The following is a 17,483-nucleotide window of genomic DNA, read 5'->3' as shown; positions in this document are numbered from 1 at the left end:
TTCAACTCATTACCAATTAAAGATCTGTCTAATCCTTCGTAAATTTACTCACTGTCCCAGCATCCAGATTCACAACCCTTTGGGAGATGTAGGCTTCTTCAATTGTGTTTTAAGTTTGCTACCCTTATCCATAGATTTTTACTTCTCTTACTAGAATGCCCCATAAGAGGAAGCATCCACTCCACATCTATTTTATCCACACCTTTTATCATCTTGAATACCTCCATTTTATCTCCATTCTTCTGAATTCCAAGTTTCACGGTGAGAGAAGAAATATTTACAAAAGACGAGAGGCAATTATTTTACATGGTGGTTCGTGTGAGGAATTAACTTCCAAAGGAAATAGTGGATGCGAGTACAATTACAACATTTGAAAGACATTTAAATAAATGAGAGGGATATGGACCAAGTGCTGGCAGATGGGACCAGTTTAATTTGGGATTATGGGCATCATGGACTAGTTGGACCGAAGAATCTTGCTGTGCTGGATGATTCCTATAACAAGCACTACCATGAAAATCTAGCAATGATGAGTATAAGCAATTGAGTGTTGGCTTTATGGATTGAAACCTCAGTTTTCTTTCCTGCATAATGAAATGAAGTAAATCAGTCATTAGCTCTGACACATTCATAGCTATTATTTTGGGTCTCATGCTGCAGATATCAGTCGTAATTGACCCACTTCCTTTAGGTCTCTGAATTGGAAAGTCATTTCTGTGACTTTTTCCACTGACATTATATGAAAACCTAAAAATATGCAATGGGTATGAAGTGGAGAAAAAATTATTACCTTTCACTTAGTTCAAAATACGTTGCGGATATACTGACAGATCCAGCAGCTTCTGGAGTTAGGCCAGGATGGATTTTCAAATTTGTGGTTTTCAAAGAAAATTATTCAAACATAGTTTAGATAGGAATGGTCTAACCCACTGAGTAGGGGAGAGAGGGAAAACCCTGGTGATGCAACTGCAGACTGTATAAGGTTAATAGTCATGCCTGAACAGGTATTAATTCCAGTGTGAGAGAAGTCTCCCAGTTGCGTCCATCAGCACAACCTAAAATGAAAAAGATCAATTTATTATTTAAAGTCTGGTTTTTAGTTGGTTGACTTTGGGAGAGCACACCTTTGAGTACAATCTTGAAACAGTGGACAATCAGTTTAGTGCATATTCTAGTCTTGAATCTGACTTTGAAAGATAAGATTCACATGTGAAGTCCAATTCTATTAGTGACAATTTTATAATTTATACCCAGAAGGCATTGTTTTTGTAGATGCAAATTGCTATTTAAAGATAGAATTGGGATTTGTCAAACTGATTAAAATCAGTTGTTTCCTGTCTACCATGTATTAGACAGTATAATTTTTATAACCCTGTTGTGATATTCCTATAAAACATTTCAAATTAAATTAACCTTTTAGGTGACTTGGTTATGGTAGCACTCTCCTTGCAACTCCGGTTACAGGTTTGAATCCTATTCCATATTTAATACTCGATCATTTAGAATATCTGGTCATTGTTCTGTCATTTCAGGAGTTTTGTGTTTGACTTGGTGCCATTTTTTTTAATTACAACTACCTGATTATATTTCAAAAGTGCTTTTATTGGCTGTAAGATGCTATATGGCCTAGTTTATTTCAAAAAATTGTTGTTGTGCAGCATTGTTTTTAAAATGTAGAATATAAGCAGTGAGTAGTTTGCAAATTAGTTGCTTTATTGTTGGAGTTGTGCCAGTTAACCTCTACTATTTGATTATGCGTACAGATATTTTGTTTCTATACTCTAAAATGAGCCATTCTAATTACAGGTTACGCAAACACCAAAGTTGCAGGGCAAGAGACTCAAGCAGCAACAGGTATTCAGATTGTTTTATTAACTTACTGCTAGCATTTGAGCCTAAATTTGATCAAAGATGACAAATCACATGACAGTGGTGACGAGAATGACTTCTTCCTGATTTTCCTGAATTCTAATATTTGTCATCCGTTTACAGTATTGCATCTTAAACAAATAGAACATTTGCGCCACCATGCTTCCAGTTGCTTCCAAATTTTAATGTTGGACGTCGGGATCCAGTCCTTAAATCCTGCCCAGTCATTGCACAGTTTTCAAAATTTGGAAATGGCAATAACCCCATTAAAGCCATAATTCTAATGTTCTGCAATTTAATAATAACTCCATATAAAGAACCTGTACTAATGAGGTGACCTATCAAGGTCTGTAAGATAAAAATCTTCTCATTTATGGGGAGAGAAGAGCCATAAGCTTTAAATATAAGATAGTCACCAAGAAATCCAATAGGAAATTTAGAAGGACTTCTTTGCTCAAATACTTAGAATGTAAAATCCTTCAACACAGGAAGTGGCTGAAGCAAATATAATGGAGGCATTTAAGGTGAAACTGAACAGCCCAACCATGTTAAGGCAAAACTTCACCCTATCTGAGATTGAAGGGATAAATTTGGAGGAGGAGTGGGATGCTCCTTTCTTCCTTTGTGTGATTTGGGTGTCTGCTGTGGTGTTCTAAGAACTGGAATATGTTTCCAGGATGTTTTTCTATGAGCAGCAATTGAACTATGTGATACCAAACTCTCTCAAGGTATGGTCTCTTTGTAGTTTTCCTTTGTTTTAATGTTCATATTAAATTTTTATTCCAATGCTCAAATTGAACTTTGATTGAAGAAGATTGGATCTACAGCCTATACTTTGAATGTTCTGTTATTAGTTATGACTATGTTTGGTTCACGTTGATGTTTTATGATTTCATTGTTTCTAGGAACGTGAAGAGAAAAGACTAAAACTAAAAATAGAAAAGGAAGAGCGAGAGCGTGCAAGAGAGGAGGCCAGACTTGCCAAAGAACGTGCAAAGGAGGAAGCTAAGAGGAAAAAGGACGAGGAAAAAGAACAAAAAGACAAGGAAAGGAAAGAGAAAAAGGAGAAAGAAGAAAAAGAAAAAGCAGAAAGGCTAAGATTAAAGGAAGAAAGACGAAAAGAGAAACAAGATGCATTGGAGTGAGTTACTCGCAATATAAATGCTTGCTGGGCAGAAATGGATAATTATAGAATTCGCTTTATTTCAGTAGGGACTTGGTTCATCTACCAAATTGTTGACATCGGATGAATTTGTAAAGTTTCATGTTAAAGTACTCCAAATTCTAGATTCTGAAACTAAAATAAAGTGAGACTCTGTAGGTAAGTAACTTGTGCAGTTTAGTGTAGACTTATCTGACTGTTTATTTAACTTCATAATTGGGTTGACTAATATTCTGATTTCACGCATAATAAATATTTACTGTAATTTACATATCTAGGACAATATTAACAAGATAGCAAGCAGGACTCTGTACCAAGTGCTGTTGGATCAATTTTAAGTCCCTCGATTAGGTAGATGGGATTTCTAATTTAAAATCACAATCTGGAAAAACCACGTCCTTTGACTACTTCCTCAGTGCTGTATTGAGGTGTCACAGATTATTTGCTTGTTCATAATGAGACCTCAACCCATAGCCTTCTGACTCCAGAAATGTGTGCCATCAGCTGAACCAACTGACATTAAACAACTATTTATAGCAGTAGTAAGTGCTGATTAAAAATGAATTGAAACAAATGCTGTAACATCTGAGTATTGTTTGCACTTGATATATCTAGCATCTACAGTATCTTGCTTTTTTTTTAACCCTGTATTTATTTTGTGCAGCATATGTTTCTTTGTTCTGTCAGTATTACCTGAGCATTGTTCGCCTTTTTTAATTTGCAAACTTAAATAAAAAAGGGGCAGTAAACCTCTATAATTTTCTTGTATTTTTTGTAATAGGGCAAAATTGGAAGAGAAGAAAAAGAAAGAAGAGGAGAAACGGTTGAAAGAAGAAGAAAAAGTAAATAGTCACTTGGCTTTGCAATCCCTGACTTGTTGATGTCTCTGCAATTGTCTTTTTTTAAACCCCGATTGTTCCCTCATCTCCATCTTTTGTCAGAAGTTTATACAGACTATCAGCCCTAGTAGTTCCCCAGAGCAGATCTATTCCTTTTCCTCTATTCAAAGGAGTACATTGCTGACTGTGCCTGCGATGCAACTGGTTTGCCTTTCATAGTGGCTGTGCCTTCTGAAGATGCTAAAAGATTCTCGTTGCACACGCACCGTTTTTTGATATGCCTTGCCAGTAAAAAAAATGGCAACAACAAAGTAGCCATAATGGTTTTTTGCATTTGGATGGCATGACTTCACTGCAGTACTGGCAAAGTACACATTTTACACATGTGCAGTGAGACCCTTTGGCATTTCAGCAGTTGTATCTGGCTGGACCATATCCAATGCCATCCTCTGCCAAGTTATCTCAGAATTTCTTTTGGAGAGCATAGATAACCCTTTTTGCTTCCTTGTACATATGCATCAATAATTAACTATTCAAGTGTCCACTGTAAGTAATTCATTGTAATCTATTCCTATTCATAAATCAATTTTCTGGTGGTACCTTGTACTGTGCACTTTAATGTTGTCTCTATTGTCTATAGTTATATTGTCTGTTTTTGAGGTGTACCATCTTAAATATGATTACAGCGTTTAAAGGCAGAGAAAGTTAAAGAGATTTCAGAAATAACAAGATTCTTCCAAAAACCAAAGGCTCCTCAAGCCCCTAAGGTAAGGATACTTTTCATGGATTAATACTTGTGCAGTTTGGCTCAGGTAATGGATTTGCCTGTACAAACCAGATTAATGCCTGATGTTTTGTATGGTACTTCCTTTAATAACTTTTCAAATCTTTCTCTTGTTGTACAACATAATTGGTCAAACCTGAGACAATCCTGTAAGTAAAACATTCACAATGGGTTTCAATTTATTTCTTTGTTTGTCCTGTGTTTATTCTCCTGTCCCAACTAAGTAAGTGGGCATTTTGGACAGAATGCTCCTTGCAAACCCAAGTTTTCCTATGTTAAAGTATCTCAATCATTTTAATTCAAATTGAGAACTGCTTTTGACAAGATACATTTTCATATATGATTTTTAAGCTGGATATTAGACTCAACAAAGCTGTTGAATCACTTACAATGGGTAGCACTCAGGTACTGATGCTATACCAGCGGAACTTATCAAGTATGGAAAACAGTGTTGTAGTAAATTCATATCCTTCTTCAAAGATACACAAGTTGTGACATTTTATTAAAAAATCATGTTCAACCTCTTTGCACTGACAGGCCACAGCAACATATTTTTGAAAATTCTTGGAATGGTTTTGTAAACACTGTAGATTAGTTTTAATGTCCATCCATTTAACATATTGTTACTTGTTTTTGACTTGTGTACGTGACCACCTTTTTAAAACCGTTTGATTGCTACAGGGCTTATAGGTTGTAACAATGCATTTTTTTTTCCCCAGCAGGTAAAAAAAGTAGAAAAAAATCTGCCTGATCAGAAGTATTATGCTTTCTGATGCATCGGAGGTTGTTAGATCACAAGATATAGCAGCAGAATTGGGCTATTTGACCAATTGAGTCTGCTATGCCATTCAATCTTGGCTGATATGTTTCTCAACTTATTCTCCTGACTTCTCCCCATTAACCTTGATCCTCTTACCAATCAAGAACCTATCTATCTCTGTAAATATATTTAGTGACTTGTCCTGTGCAACCTGCTGCAGCAGTAAGCTTTGCAGTTTAGTCACGCTCTGGCTGAAGAAATTCTGAGAAATTGATAAAGCAGAATAAGTGGGTCGAAGGTCATTCAACAGATGTACTGTTAATGATGGCCTTTAATTCCTAGGCTCACCTTCAGTGGCCCCACTTTTTCCAGGGCTGGGACAACTCCATCTCTGAGCCTGACACCATTTCTCAGTTTGTGCTGCTTTGGGAGGCAGCAACTCCAACCACAGCTGATCCCTGACTTTGAATGCTTTATGTGGCCTGCAGTCTGTAGGATGGATTCCCTACTGTTAAAGAAAAATGGTAACTGCAGCAGTTGAAGTATCTCCCATCTAAGCATCACAGTGAGGTGCTAACCATATTGCTTGTGTTCAGCCAAAATCTAGTCTCTAATTATCCCCAGTCCCAGTGTGGTTTTAGAGATGGAAGACCTACAGTTGGGAGGGGGATAAAAATTCCTGTCTTGAATTGCAGGAGTTTAACATTCAGCCTCCCTTGAAGAGCTGAATGCTCCATTATTCTGAGGTCACAGCAGATCTGATTTGTAACCTTATCTGCATTTCCATCATGTTAAGCCACGTAGTGAAAAGTGTTAAAGCAAGAATGTGTCTACCTATATTTCTTAGTATTCACTGAGTCTTTCTGAAAATGTCATGGAAGTAGTGTTCACAAAATCCCTACAATGTAGAAGACCATTCAGCTCATCGAGTCCATCCAACCTCCAAAGAGCATCCCACTTATATCAATCCCCTTACCCCACCTCTGTAGCCCTGCATTTCTGATGACCAATCCACCTAACCTGCACTTTTTCCTCTTGTGTGGAAGGAAACCTAAGCAGACACTGGGCCAATGTTCAAACTTCACACAGACAGTTAACTGAGGTTGGAATGGAACCTTGGTCCCTGACGCTGAGAGACAGAAGTACTAATCACTGCAACTGTGCTGCCCCAAAGACTCCACCCTCCGCACATTTTGTTTCTTTCCATTTTGTTTTGAGTGGGTTAGCTCTGATCACAGAATTGTTTTGGTGTGGAAGGGAGCCATTCAGTTCCTCATTAGTAATAAAAAGTATTAGTTTCCTTTTTGTTTGTACCTTTCATTTCTCTCCCTTTCCACTTAAATGACAGTAAATGTCTACATTTAAATTTTTGAGCTACTGCATTCCCCTTGGTGTTATTTTGAAAGTATGTTATAATTGTTGAACATGGCACCTAAAATAACAGCTGTAGAATTACCAGTGCTAACGTAAAATGCTTACAGACTATCTAATCATAAGTTGATCCATTTCTTAGACTCTAGCTGGATCCTGTGGGAAGTTTGCTCCTTTTGAAATAAAAGAACACATGGTCCTTGCTCCAACAAGCCGGATATACTTAGATCAAGAAGATCTTGAGCAGTTAGATGAATTGCTGGAACGTCAGAGTTATAACTCTAATTACATTAAAGAATTGCACAACCAGAAACCAAGAACATCAGGACCTACAAGTCCTAAAATAAGCACCACAGACACAAATTTATGCAGGTAAAGATGAAGTTCCATATTTCTCAGAATTTCAGTCGTTTTTTTTTATGAATTGGTGAGGAGGATGGGGGCAATTACTTTAAAAGAGAAGCAATCTTCAGTGCTTTCTATGGCTACTTCACTTCAGTAAGCATTTTTTAAATAGTGGTCTTGGTCTGCAGTACCTCTTGAGCCTGCACTCTGAAAACACTCACTCTAATCAGCAGCCTTCTGCTGTCTGTTTTTCCCCTCTCTTTGTGTTTGAGGGTTGGGGCATGGAATTATATTTGATTGGCCCACTCTTATTGCCATTGCCTTCTGCAAGGTAGCTGACCAGGACACTACCACGCTCTGAAAACAACAAATGCCGGAGATCACAGCGGGTCATGCAGCATTCATGGAGAGTGAGCAAGCTAAGTTTTGAGTCTAGATGACTCCAACCTCTGATAAATAGTCATTGAGACTCAATTTTAGCTTACTGTCTCTACATGGATGCTGCCTGACCTGCTGTGATCTCCAACATTTGCTGTTTTCAGTAGATTCCTGCATCTGCAGTAATTTGCTTCCAACACTATCTCGCTCTTATTTCCTGCTATTAGGTGTACTGGAAGAATTTACAAGATGATGGGCAATCTATTAGGTCACATTGCAAACTTATCTATCTTGACCAACGAGTCCTGGCATGTGGGCCAAAACCAGGTCTTGGCTCATTGGTAGGGATGCTATCATTGCCTCGTAAGACCGTCACCATATATCAGTCCACGTTTATTTTTGCCAAAATGTCATCTTGGGAGTAGAGTCCATCATTTTTGTCCTTTGAGCATGCTCAATCATTCAGTAAGAAAAATTATCATTCTGTCAACTCTGTTTATGTATTTGTGTATGCATTATGTTCTTGGCAGCAGTGAGTAACTAGACAAATTAAAACTGCACAGCCTTTCTGGTAAACTAGATTTATTTGAAAGTTAACATTAATTTTACTTTTTCCTAGCGATGATGTGATTATGATAGACACTAACCTAAGCAGTGGAATCATTGAGCGGAGAAAACTTTGCAGGATGAAGCTATTGCAGTTTTGTGAAAATCACCGTCCTGCCTACTGGGGAACGTGGCAGAAGAAGAGTACGAAGGTGAACCCTCGGAATCCTTTGGCTAAAGATGAGGTAAGGAACGTGGTGCAGTGTTGAGTGGGGACTGAAGAACATAAATCTGGGAATTTTCTAATTTGCCAACTTTTTACATTTTATGTACCACCTGAGTCCAGTTAGAAATGGTCCACGAAATGGACAATTATCCTCTGAATCAGTAAAAAGTTAACGATAGTGAATTCAACTATCCTAAGTGCATGATTGATTTTTTTTTAAATCGATAAATAAAGCTTTACTTCCTGGAAAAGTGACTTCAAGCTTTAATCACAAACTGTCATGCTGTTCTGCATGATGAATAAGTAAGCCAGTGTTTTCATCCCTTTTTTTAACCTGACAATTAAGACATTTGGAACTCGACTATTTCTGAGTGTACCTTATTGTCACAGGCTGAAGAATTATGATGTTGTAGAGTCTCAATTGATGTGATCTTTAATCAGTTGTGGTTCCTTGAGATTTATGAAATAATCAGAAGTGATCTGTGGGCTTTTAATAAACTGTTTCCTAATGTTTGCTTGCTTTTATTTAGAGTGGAGAAGTAGACTGAGCATCAAGTTTGCTGAAAATGTGTTGCTGGAAAAGTGCAGCAGGTCAGGCAGCATCCAAGGAACAGGAGATTCGAAGTTTCGGGCATAAGCCCTTCTTCAGGAATGAGGAAAGTGTTCCTCATTCATTCCTGAAGAAGGGCTTATGCCCGAAACGTCGAATCTCCTGCTCCTTGGATGCTGCCTGACCTGCTGCGCATTTTCAGCTCTGATCTCCAGCATCTGCAGACCTCACTTTCTCCTTGAGCATCAAGTTTCACCATCTTAGTGACAAAATTGTAAGAAAGTTTGAGGTGTGGGGGAGGAAATTATTGTCACATTCAGAAAGCTGTCATCTTTGATAACTTTTTAAATGTAAAATGGATAGTGCTTGGATTCAAAAAGTATTGTGAGGTATATAATTTACCTTGGCTTTACAGAAAATGGTGAAGTGTGTTTTGTTCCATGACTTACATGATAATGCAAAGAACACATTTGTGTAACTTTTCACTAATAATTTAAATTGAGTTTGCATCTGATCTAATAATTATGTTTAAATTTATCCCTGTAGCAGTTGTTGGATTATGAAGTGGATAGTGATGATGAATGGGAGGAAGAAGAACCTGGTGAATCTCTCTCCCACAGTGAAGGAGTTAGTATAAACTTTTTACTCTGATTTGACATGAAACGTTTCACTGTTTAGTAGATGTCTCACTAAATAATTCTTATGTATGTGATAAACTTTTGTAATTTAACTTAATGGAATAACTTGTGCTTTTCCATCTGGTGTTAGTAATCTGCAGAAATGTGCAGAACTGGAGAGATTACTGAAATTCATTTGGCCAATCTAAAGTTTTTTTTTAAATAGATGCTAAATACTATTTCACATCGTCTCCATTTTTTTTTGCTAGTTCTACATTTCTAAATATAGCATATGAAATATGTTCATTTCATTTTTTTGTCAGTTGGTTTATGTGACTAACTGGAAGATATGATCTTTACTAACACAATGACTGCATCTTAATTTTTGCCTGTGAAATATTTTGGCATGACTATGTGAAACCTGATGTATACAGTCCATTTTGTTCTGTCCCCTTTTATTGTGGGCAAGATGTTAGGAAGAATATGCTGTCATGTTTCTGTGCTATATCAGGGTAAATGGAATCTCCACAATTTGATCAATGTTCACGAATCACAGTTTATAAGACTTATGCATAGTCATTGATTAAGGATCTCTTAAGTTATAGAAAAATATCACTTGCACTAGAGAGGATGATAAGCCCTGGATATCCATGAAAACCCTACTGCAATTAACAAGAATGAATTGTAGTTATGAAAGTTTGAAGCAGAAATCCACTATAGAGCCATCACTGCAAAATAGCTGGAAAACTTTTTAAAATGTGCAGTGGCCCACAAATTTCCTCTTACATCTTAACCCATCCTTATTTCAGTGCTGACTGGCTTGTGCATTTTCGCTTTTTATTTTGCACACGTCATGAAATGCACAATTTCATGTTTATATGCAACATTGTGTGATAAATATAATATATTCAAAATTTCATTTGAGTTTTGCATGCAAAAAATAAACTTAATGTATGGAGGTGTATTTTCTTAGCTAGGACCCTGAAATGTACTAGTAATCCAGAACTTTATTGTTGCATTTCTTACATCTTGTTTAGGATGATGATGATGAAGCAGATGATGAAGATGATGATGACGGATTTTTCGTTCCTCATGGATATCTGTCTGAAGGAGAAGGTGCAACTGATGAGGTAAAGGTTTGCATTAGATGCATTGAAACGTGTAGTTGAACAATGTTAAGCGCTAATAACAAAACCTTTAGGATCGTCTAATTTTTTTCATGAACAAAGGAACTATAATGTTGTACTATACAATGCAGATTATTAACTTGGTTCAATTCATGGTCTGCTGCTTTTCTGGACCAAGTTGGACAATCATATGAATGAGTTCAAGAATGGGTGCATTTTGATCATTGGAAATAGATAACAAGCGTATGTGAATATGGGTGTCGTGTTCTTGTGGCCAAATAGCCTTCTAATGCATGGGTTTGCATTAACCAGTCTCTTAAATGATGTGAGGATGGGTTGCCTGGAAGTCCTTTTACTGCAGGGGGAGGCGAAGTATAAAAACGGCTAAGTCATACACTACAAATGTAGAGGGCATTAATGGCACCTAGACTACCCTGTACCATTTTGTTCTCTTTTTAAGAGTGATATGTTTCCTGGACGATTTGGTCTTCTGAGAAAAGTTTAGGCCTAAAGATTATTTGGGGGACTTGTTGGGCTAGATGTTTCAAGGATGTTTTTCCCAGTTGAGAAATCTAGAATGAAAGGATTGACTGCTTAAGATGTAGAGGCATCTCTTACAACGGTTCTTAGTCTATAGAAATGCCTTCACATGGGACCAGTCATAAAATACTTGTGTTGTCGGGCGTATTTTTGATCCACAGGGGGGTCTTGGAGAACCTTGGGAAAGCAAGCGTAAGACAGTATTCTGTTGACAGTGGATCAAGCTTCAGTAGCCAAATCTCTCATTTATGTTTCTGTTTGTTCTCTTTATGCCCCATTTGAAATCAGGGCAGAATAACCAGTGCAGGTATATGTACTAGATGATGAATTGCAGTAAATTCCAACTCCAGGAAATTACTATTGAGTTCAATGTTTGCTTTGTTCAGGAAGGTGAAAATCCTGAAAAGCAGAAAATTCGTCAGAAGATGAAGGCGAAGGAATGGGATGAGTTGATGAAAGGAAAGAAATTTCAGGTCCTGCAGCCTACCCTGATCGGATGTTTTTGGGAGAGCGACAATAATTTATTGCAAAACTCAGCCATGAAGATACTTCAGCAATTTTCAGTCTGTCTGTTTGAAAATCAAATGGAGGATGAGCAAATACAAGAAATACATAATGGAAAATTAAAAGAAGAACAAAGTAAGGACATTTCATAGCATTTTAAGTCTCACACCTAGAATTTGAAAGGCAAAAGATTTGGAAAACTATTTTTAATTTGCAGTTGTACCTGTGACAATTCAAACTTTGCTGCATGCATGTTTAAAAAAAAATTTGCTAAAGTGCTGGTAAAAGATTAATTGAAATGCCTGTGATTTGAGGGAGAAAATGCTTATTTGTGCTTTGACTGAAGATTGTCTGAACAGTGCACTGGTTTTACACAAGCATGGTCTTTTTATGGCCGATCAAACCTTATCCAGATGTTTATTGGACTCCAAGCATGGTGTGATTTGGCAATTGGAGATTGTATAAATAATAAATTCTGTAGCTATTTGGTAGTCCAGAATTGATAATGACTGAAAAAAGACACCTGTTGGACCTTTTTAATTTTCGCTTATGGAAAAATTTGCAACAAAAATAACAATTCAGGAGGAACGCCAACATTTATACTGCATGAAAATAGAATGCCAATTGTTTGGCAAATGAACTCGATAGTGGTGTTGCTTTGGAAATGCATCCATTAAACAAACCTGAATATTTAACTGAAATCAGCAGTAATGGATGCAATGCCTGTACCAACCAGAATTTACTTGTCCAGAAAGAAGTGAGTAGATTGTTATTCCTTAGTATCTGCAAGGGCTCCATTCCTGAGAACCCCTCTGATTTGTAGAATTTGCTGAGTGTAGAGTTCATTTAAAAATTAAGATTATGAAAAAACGTGATTTTTTTTTGCCTTGGGTTGTTAATTTTTATTGTGATTTCTTTTTTGGTGCAGAGAGGCACATGATTTTGTGAATACAAATAATTTACTGTAGGTGGAGATGAAGCTCAGGGCGAGAGAAAAGAGTTTGACATACAAAGACATTATTGGTAGCCAGGGAAGAGGAGAAGTTAAATAGGATATACATTTTCCTAGTTACTATCAGTTTTGAAAAAGGCTTACTGGACTCAGTTAACTCTGCTTTCTCTCCACAGATGCTGCTAAGCTTGCTGAGTATCTCCACCAACTTCAGTTTTTGTTTCAGATCTACAGCATCTCCAGTTCTTTGTTTTCTATTGTAGAATAAATGGGTCTTTTTCATGCTGGCAGCATGTCTGTGAGTCGTGCGCCAAAAGGGCTAGTGCTAGGGACTCAATTTTTCACAATTTATATAAATGATTTGGACTAAGGCACTAAAAGTATGGTAGCTAAATTTCCTGATGATGCATAGATAGGAAAGTGATCTGTGAAGAGGACATAAAGAGCTGACAAAAAAAAATCGATTAGATTTAGTGCAAGCCACTGTGATAAAGTACAGGTTAACAAATCTGAGGAAAGCTAGGACCTCTGGTTGTTTAGTTGACATAACTGGAAAGTACTAAGCAGGGTTGACCCAAAATGACTGTCTGAGGCATATTTGTTATTGGGTGTACTTAATGGATTCAAGACTCGGTGGGACTGAGACATTTCTGATCAAAACTTTGCTATTCTGTTCCCCAGTGTTTGCTAATTTAACTGATCAAAATGCTAGGAAACTGAAAAACAGTGTTTATTTTCCTGATAGCTACTTTGGTGATAGATTGGGGAAAATAACTGAATGCTGTTGGGTATTGGCCATCTACTGTCAAGATTCAGAGTTTATTCCAATGCCCTCCACTTTATACCTCTTGGGCTTCCTAATGACAATTAGCTACTTAAGCAAGGATTCTAAAGGCTTTTTCATGCTTGTGGAGAGAGGCAAAACGTCTTCAGAACTTCAGTGAGTGGACCTCATTATTGTCTCCGGGTCCCATCCCAAAGTGTTGCGTAATAAAAATTATTTTTAGCATTTGACTGTTGTATGAACCAGCAAGGCACGGTCTCAAGACTAATGAAAGATACATCACTACATAATCTGATTGCAATAGTATTTCTGAAGGATGAGTCTCTGGGAAGGCATGGGATGCCCTGCTCCTCAAATAGCATATTTTTATATTCAGCCAAACAAATATATCTCTCAACATGCACTATTTCCTCTGATGAGTATCAACATAATTTTTTGTTTGCTTAATTAGCTGAAGTGGTGTTTTGAATCTGCAGTTTTATGACTTGACCAAAATTGCAGATACCTCCAGGTTTGTTATTTACCCTCGCACTTCCTGGCCTTGTTCTATATGAGTTGCTCCTAAGACAGCTAGCCTATTCTTAACTACTCCCACTTTCTGTAACAAGGATTCAGCATTTATCTTTATCTTGGCTTATCAACAATCTCATTGTGGTCAGTTGCCATCTATTCATCCTTACTTCTCCCTCCTCTTTGAACCACTTCTGCATCACAGTGCTAGAGACCTGTGTTCAATCCCAACCTTGGATGATTATGTGGAGTTTGAGTGTACTTTCTCCGTCTGTTGGATTTCTATTGGGTTTTGCAGTTTCAATAGTCTAAAGATGTATTGGTTAGGTGGAATGGCCCATGGGGATAGGATGGGTTGGGTAGGATGCTCTTTGGAGGGTCAGTACAGACTTGATGGGCCAAATGGCTTTTTTTCTGCACTCTAGGGATTGTATAATTCTATTCTTCTCCCTCTACTACCATCCTATTAAATAGCACATTTTCTCAGCTACTTTCAGTTTTGAAAAAGGGTCACTGTTGTTCTCTCCACAAATGCTGCTAGATCTGCTGAGTTTCTCCAGCAGTTTAGATGCTGGAGATCTGGAATAAAAACAGCATCCTTTTTTATTTTTGGATTTTATTGAGGGTGAATCTCATTTTGGGTTCCACAAAATGCCAAATATTGCAGTTGCTGTAAATCTGAAATAGGAAAAAAAATCTGAAATGTTGGTCAGACCACATTTGGAGTATTGTGCGCAGTCTTGGGCCCCATATCTCAGGAAGGATGTACTGGCCCTGTACTGGGGGAGAGAGTGAGAGAGAGAAGGTATGGGAGAACTCTCATTGAAACTTTCACAATACTGAATGGCCTGCACTGAGTGGATGTTGGAAAGGTGTTTCCATTGGTAGGAGAGACAAGGACCTGAGTGGACAAGCTTAAAGGAAAAACCTTTTCAAATGGAGATAAGGAGAAAATTGTTCAGCCAGAGAGTGGTGAATGTATGGAACTCACTGCCACAGATGGCTGTGGAGGCCAGGTCATTAAGTATACTTAAGACGTAGATAGGTTCTTGATTGTCATGAGGATCAAGGATAGTGGGAGAATGGGGTAACGAAACTTATCAGCCATGATTTGAATGGCAGAGCAGACTCAGTGGGCTGAATGGCCTGATTTCTGCTCCTATGTCTTATAAGCATGTCAGGCAAACATTTATAGAGAGAAAGGGTCAACATTTCAAATTGAGATTACTTGTTATCAAAGTTTCTCATTTACATATGCTGCCTGACATTTCAAACTTAGGTAAAATAAAGCCAAACTTTTACTGAATGAGAAATTACTTAATTGTATTATTGCAGCATTGACCTTGAACACATTTTGACCATGTGGGCCTTCGTGTCCTGCCTTGCAATTGACAGTAAGAGTTCATTGGGTGTATAGAAATTCACCCCTCTGCAACTAAATGTTCTTTTTTTCCTTTTTAGTATTAATAAGCCTGCTTCCACTTCTTCATGGAAATGTGAATGGCAGGAAGGCCATAATCAAAGAATTTCAGGAATGGTACAAACAGAAACCTTCTGCACACATGCTTGCAATTGCTGCTTCTGATTCCTCGAGTCCCCTAGGATCTGATGCCTCTAGACCTCAGACTCCTACAGTGGATGATGACTTGACCATTCCATCCAAGGCAAAATTGCAGCGACTTATTTCAGAAAATGGAGTATATGAAAAACGAACAGCTTTCAGGCTGAAGTGTTGGTATGTACATGAAGAGGTGTTGAAAAAATTTAGGATGGAGAATCTTCCTGTTCCAGGACAGTGGCAATATCTCACACAAGTCCAATCTGCAGTCAAGGAGGAAAGTACCATTCCAGCAGCAAGTGGACAGAGTGTTCCTTGTTTGGGAAGGAATACAGCGCAGTGTATAACTGGTTCAAGCAAGAGGAAAACTGCTGGAAGTATGTCCATCAAACAGTTCATGCACAAGTTTGTAGATGCTGACGGTCAGGTAAGATCTTGTTCTATAAATGAATTACATTTTAGTTTTCTTAAAAGTTGACCCCTTGTATGCTTTCTAATTTAAGAAACCTCTTTTCTCCTCACTTCCACTATATAATGAAGAATAATGAAAAGGTGGTATTTTCCTGCGGAAATCTGTAAACATTTTATATTAAAGTCAAAAAGTGGCCATTAATAGCAATGAACAGCAGACAAAGTTAGAATTGATTAAGGCAAGTATTTTTGTGGTTTCTGGAGGTTGGAGAATGAGACAGTAGGCTATGGTAACAAGCACTTGTTATTAATGGGAAGATGAAGTCACATCTGGTGTTGGGCAGAGTAATGGGTGGTGAGGTGAGCAGTGTCTGATGGGGAGGGTGTTCACAGGGGTGATGGGAGAAATTCAGCAAGGCATACAGGAGTGGTCAAATCTTGAGTCTTTAGCAATCATGCAGGTTACTGGAGTGAAGTCAAAAGTACTTGGATGTTCATAGGAACTTAGATTCCTTACAAAAGAAAACTGGAGACAAGTGGTGACAATTGAGAATTGAGCAGCAATTTCTAGGTGAACAGAAGTGGTCGAAACGTAGTACAAAATAAAGTCAGCTGAGTCTCAGAGGACCACTGGCCTGCTCTCATTAGACAACTGTTGGTGAGTTTAAACTGAGGGTCTCTATGTTTTCAGCAAGAGGTGAGGTTAAGAAGATTGGACCTTTCATGGTGATCTCAGCCAGTACAGGAATTGAATCCACACTGTTGGCATTAGAATGCCTTGCAAATCAACCATTAAGCCAACTGAGCTAACTAACCTTCGTAGAACTTAGAATTGGCTTATGATTGAATGCTGGCACTATTTTTTTTTCTGAAGTTGCCCATGTTTAAAGGTGAAATAGATACAAGGAAGTGATTGGTAAAAGGAGAGACCCATTTAGAGGCAATGTAGTGCGTGAATTAAAGCAGGAAATTATGGAGCTGGTGCACTGGAGGAAACATTGGAATTTTGTTCAGTTGATGATTCAAAACTTCTAACTAGTATATTTTAAAAGCTTTTGGACATCCCAAGACCCCTGCTTCATTGTAGAACCTCCATCAAGGATTTGTAGCCCATTGCAACCAACAGGAACTCCTAAAAATGATAGTGTGTTACTGTGGGAAGGATTGTTGCTCAACACTGTAGACATCCCTGCAGTATTAGCTAGGTAATCCTTTTCCTTCCCACATCCTTTTTTCCTTTTCTGAGACTAAGGCAGAGTACTCTTGTGTTAATATTACTGTGAATTGACAAGAGATTAAGATTGTCTAAACTTATCATAAATCAGATTTATGTTTTGGTGGGATCTGAATCTGACTTGATTTTACGACCAAGAAGCCTGCAGTGAAAACATGGAATATCTTGACATAGAGTCATAGAGATGTATAGCACGGAAACAGACCCTTTGGTCCAACTCGTCCATGCCAACCAGATATCCCAACCCAGTCTAGTCCCACCTGCCAGTACCTGACCCGTGAAGATGGAAAATTGCAGCTTAGTTCAATTCCGAGCTATTTCTGATTGTACTCTAATCTACTATTGCTAATTTATTGATCTTAATCCGAACAAAGAAAGCATAGCAATAGTTCGCATTCCTCGGGAAGCTATGGAAA

The 17,483-nt window shown here is 37.8% G+C and overlaps 1 protein-coding gene across 2 annotated transcripts in view; it reads left to right on the top strand.

Annotated features, from left to right (window-relative positions):
- Nucleotides 1-17,483, top strand: part of chaf1a (chromatin assembly factor 1, subunit A (p150)) — a 40,354-nt gene that overhangs the window by 19,769 nt on the left and 3,102 nt on the right. For both annotated transcript variants that reach the window (XM_060846452.1, XM_060846453.1), the window contains 10 exons: nucleotides 1,807-1,854; nucleotides 2,775-3,010; nucleotides 3,813-3,873; nucleotides 4,557-4,637; nucleotides 6,928-7,157; nucleotides 8,128-8,299; nucleotides 9,377-9,457; nucleotides 10,485-10,577; nucleotides 11,501-11,753; nucleotides 15,326-15,849. In XM_060846452.1, the coding sequence (XP_060702435.1) occupies nucleotides 1,807-1,854; nucleotides 2,775-3,010; nucleotides 3,813-3,873; nucleotides 4,557-4,637; nucleotides 6,928-7,157; nucleotides 8,128-8,299; nucleotides 9,377-9,457; nucleotides 10,485-10,577; nucleotides 11,501-11,753; nucleotides 15,326-15,849 (1,779 nt within the window). The remainder of the gene's footprint in view (nucleotides 1-1,806; nucleotides 1,855-2,774; nucleotides 3,011-3,812; nucleotides 3,874-4,556; nucleotides 4,638-6,927; nucleotides 7,158-8,127; nucleotides 8,300-9,376; nucleotides 9,458-10,484; nucleotides 10,578-11,500; nucleotides 11,754-15,325; nucleotides 15,850-17,483) is intronic.

The sequence above is a fragment of the Hemiscyllium ocellatum genome, chromosome 28 (genome assembly GCF_020745735.1).
Source record: "Hemiscyllium ocellatum isolate sHemOce1 chromosome 28, sHemOce1.pat.X.cur, whole genome shotgun sequence".
NCBI classification, from domain to species: Eukaryota; Metazoa; Chordata; class Chondrichthyes; order Orectolobiformes; family Hemiscylliidae; genus Hemiscyllium; species Hemiscyllium ocellatum.
This window is presented reverse-complemented; position numbering and strand designations above follow the sequence as displayed.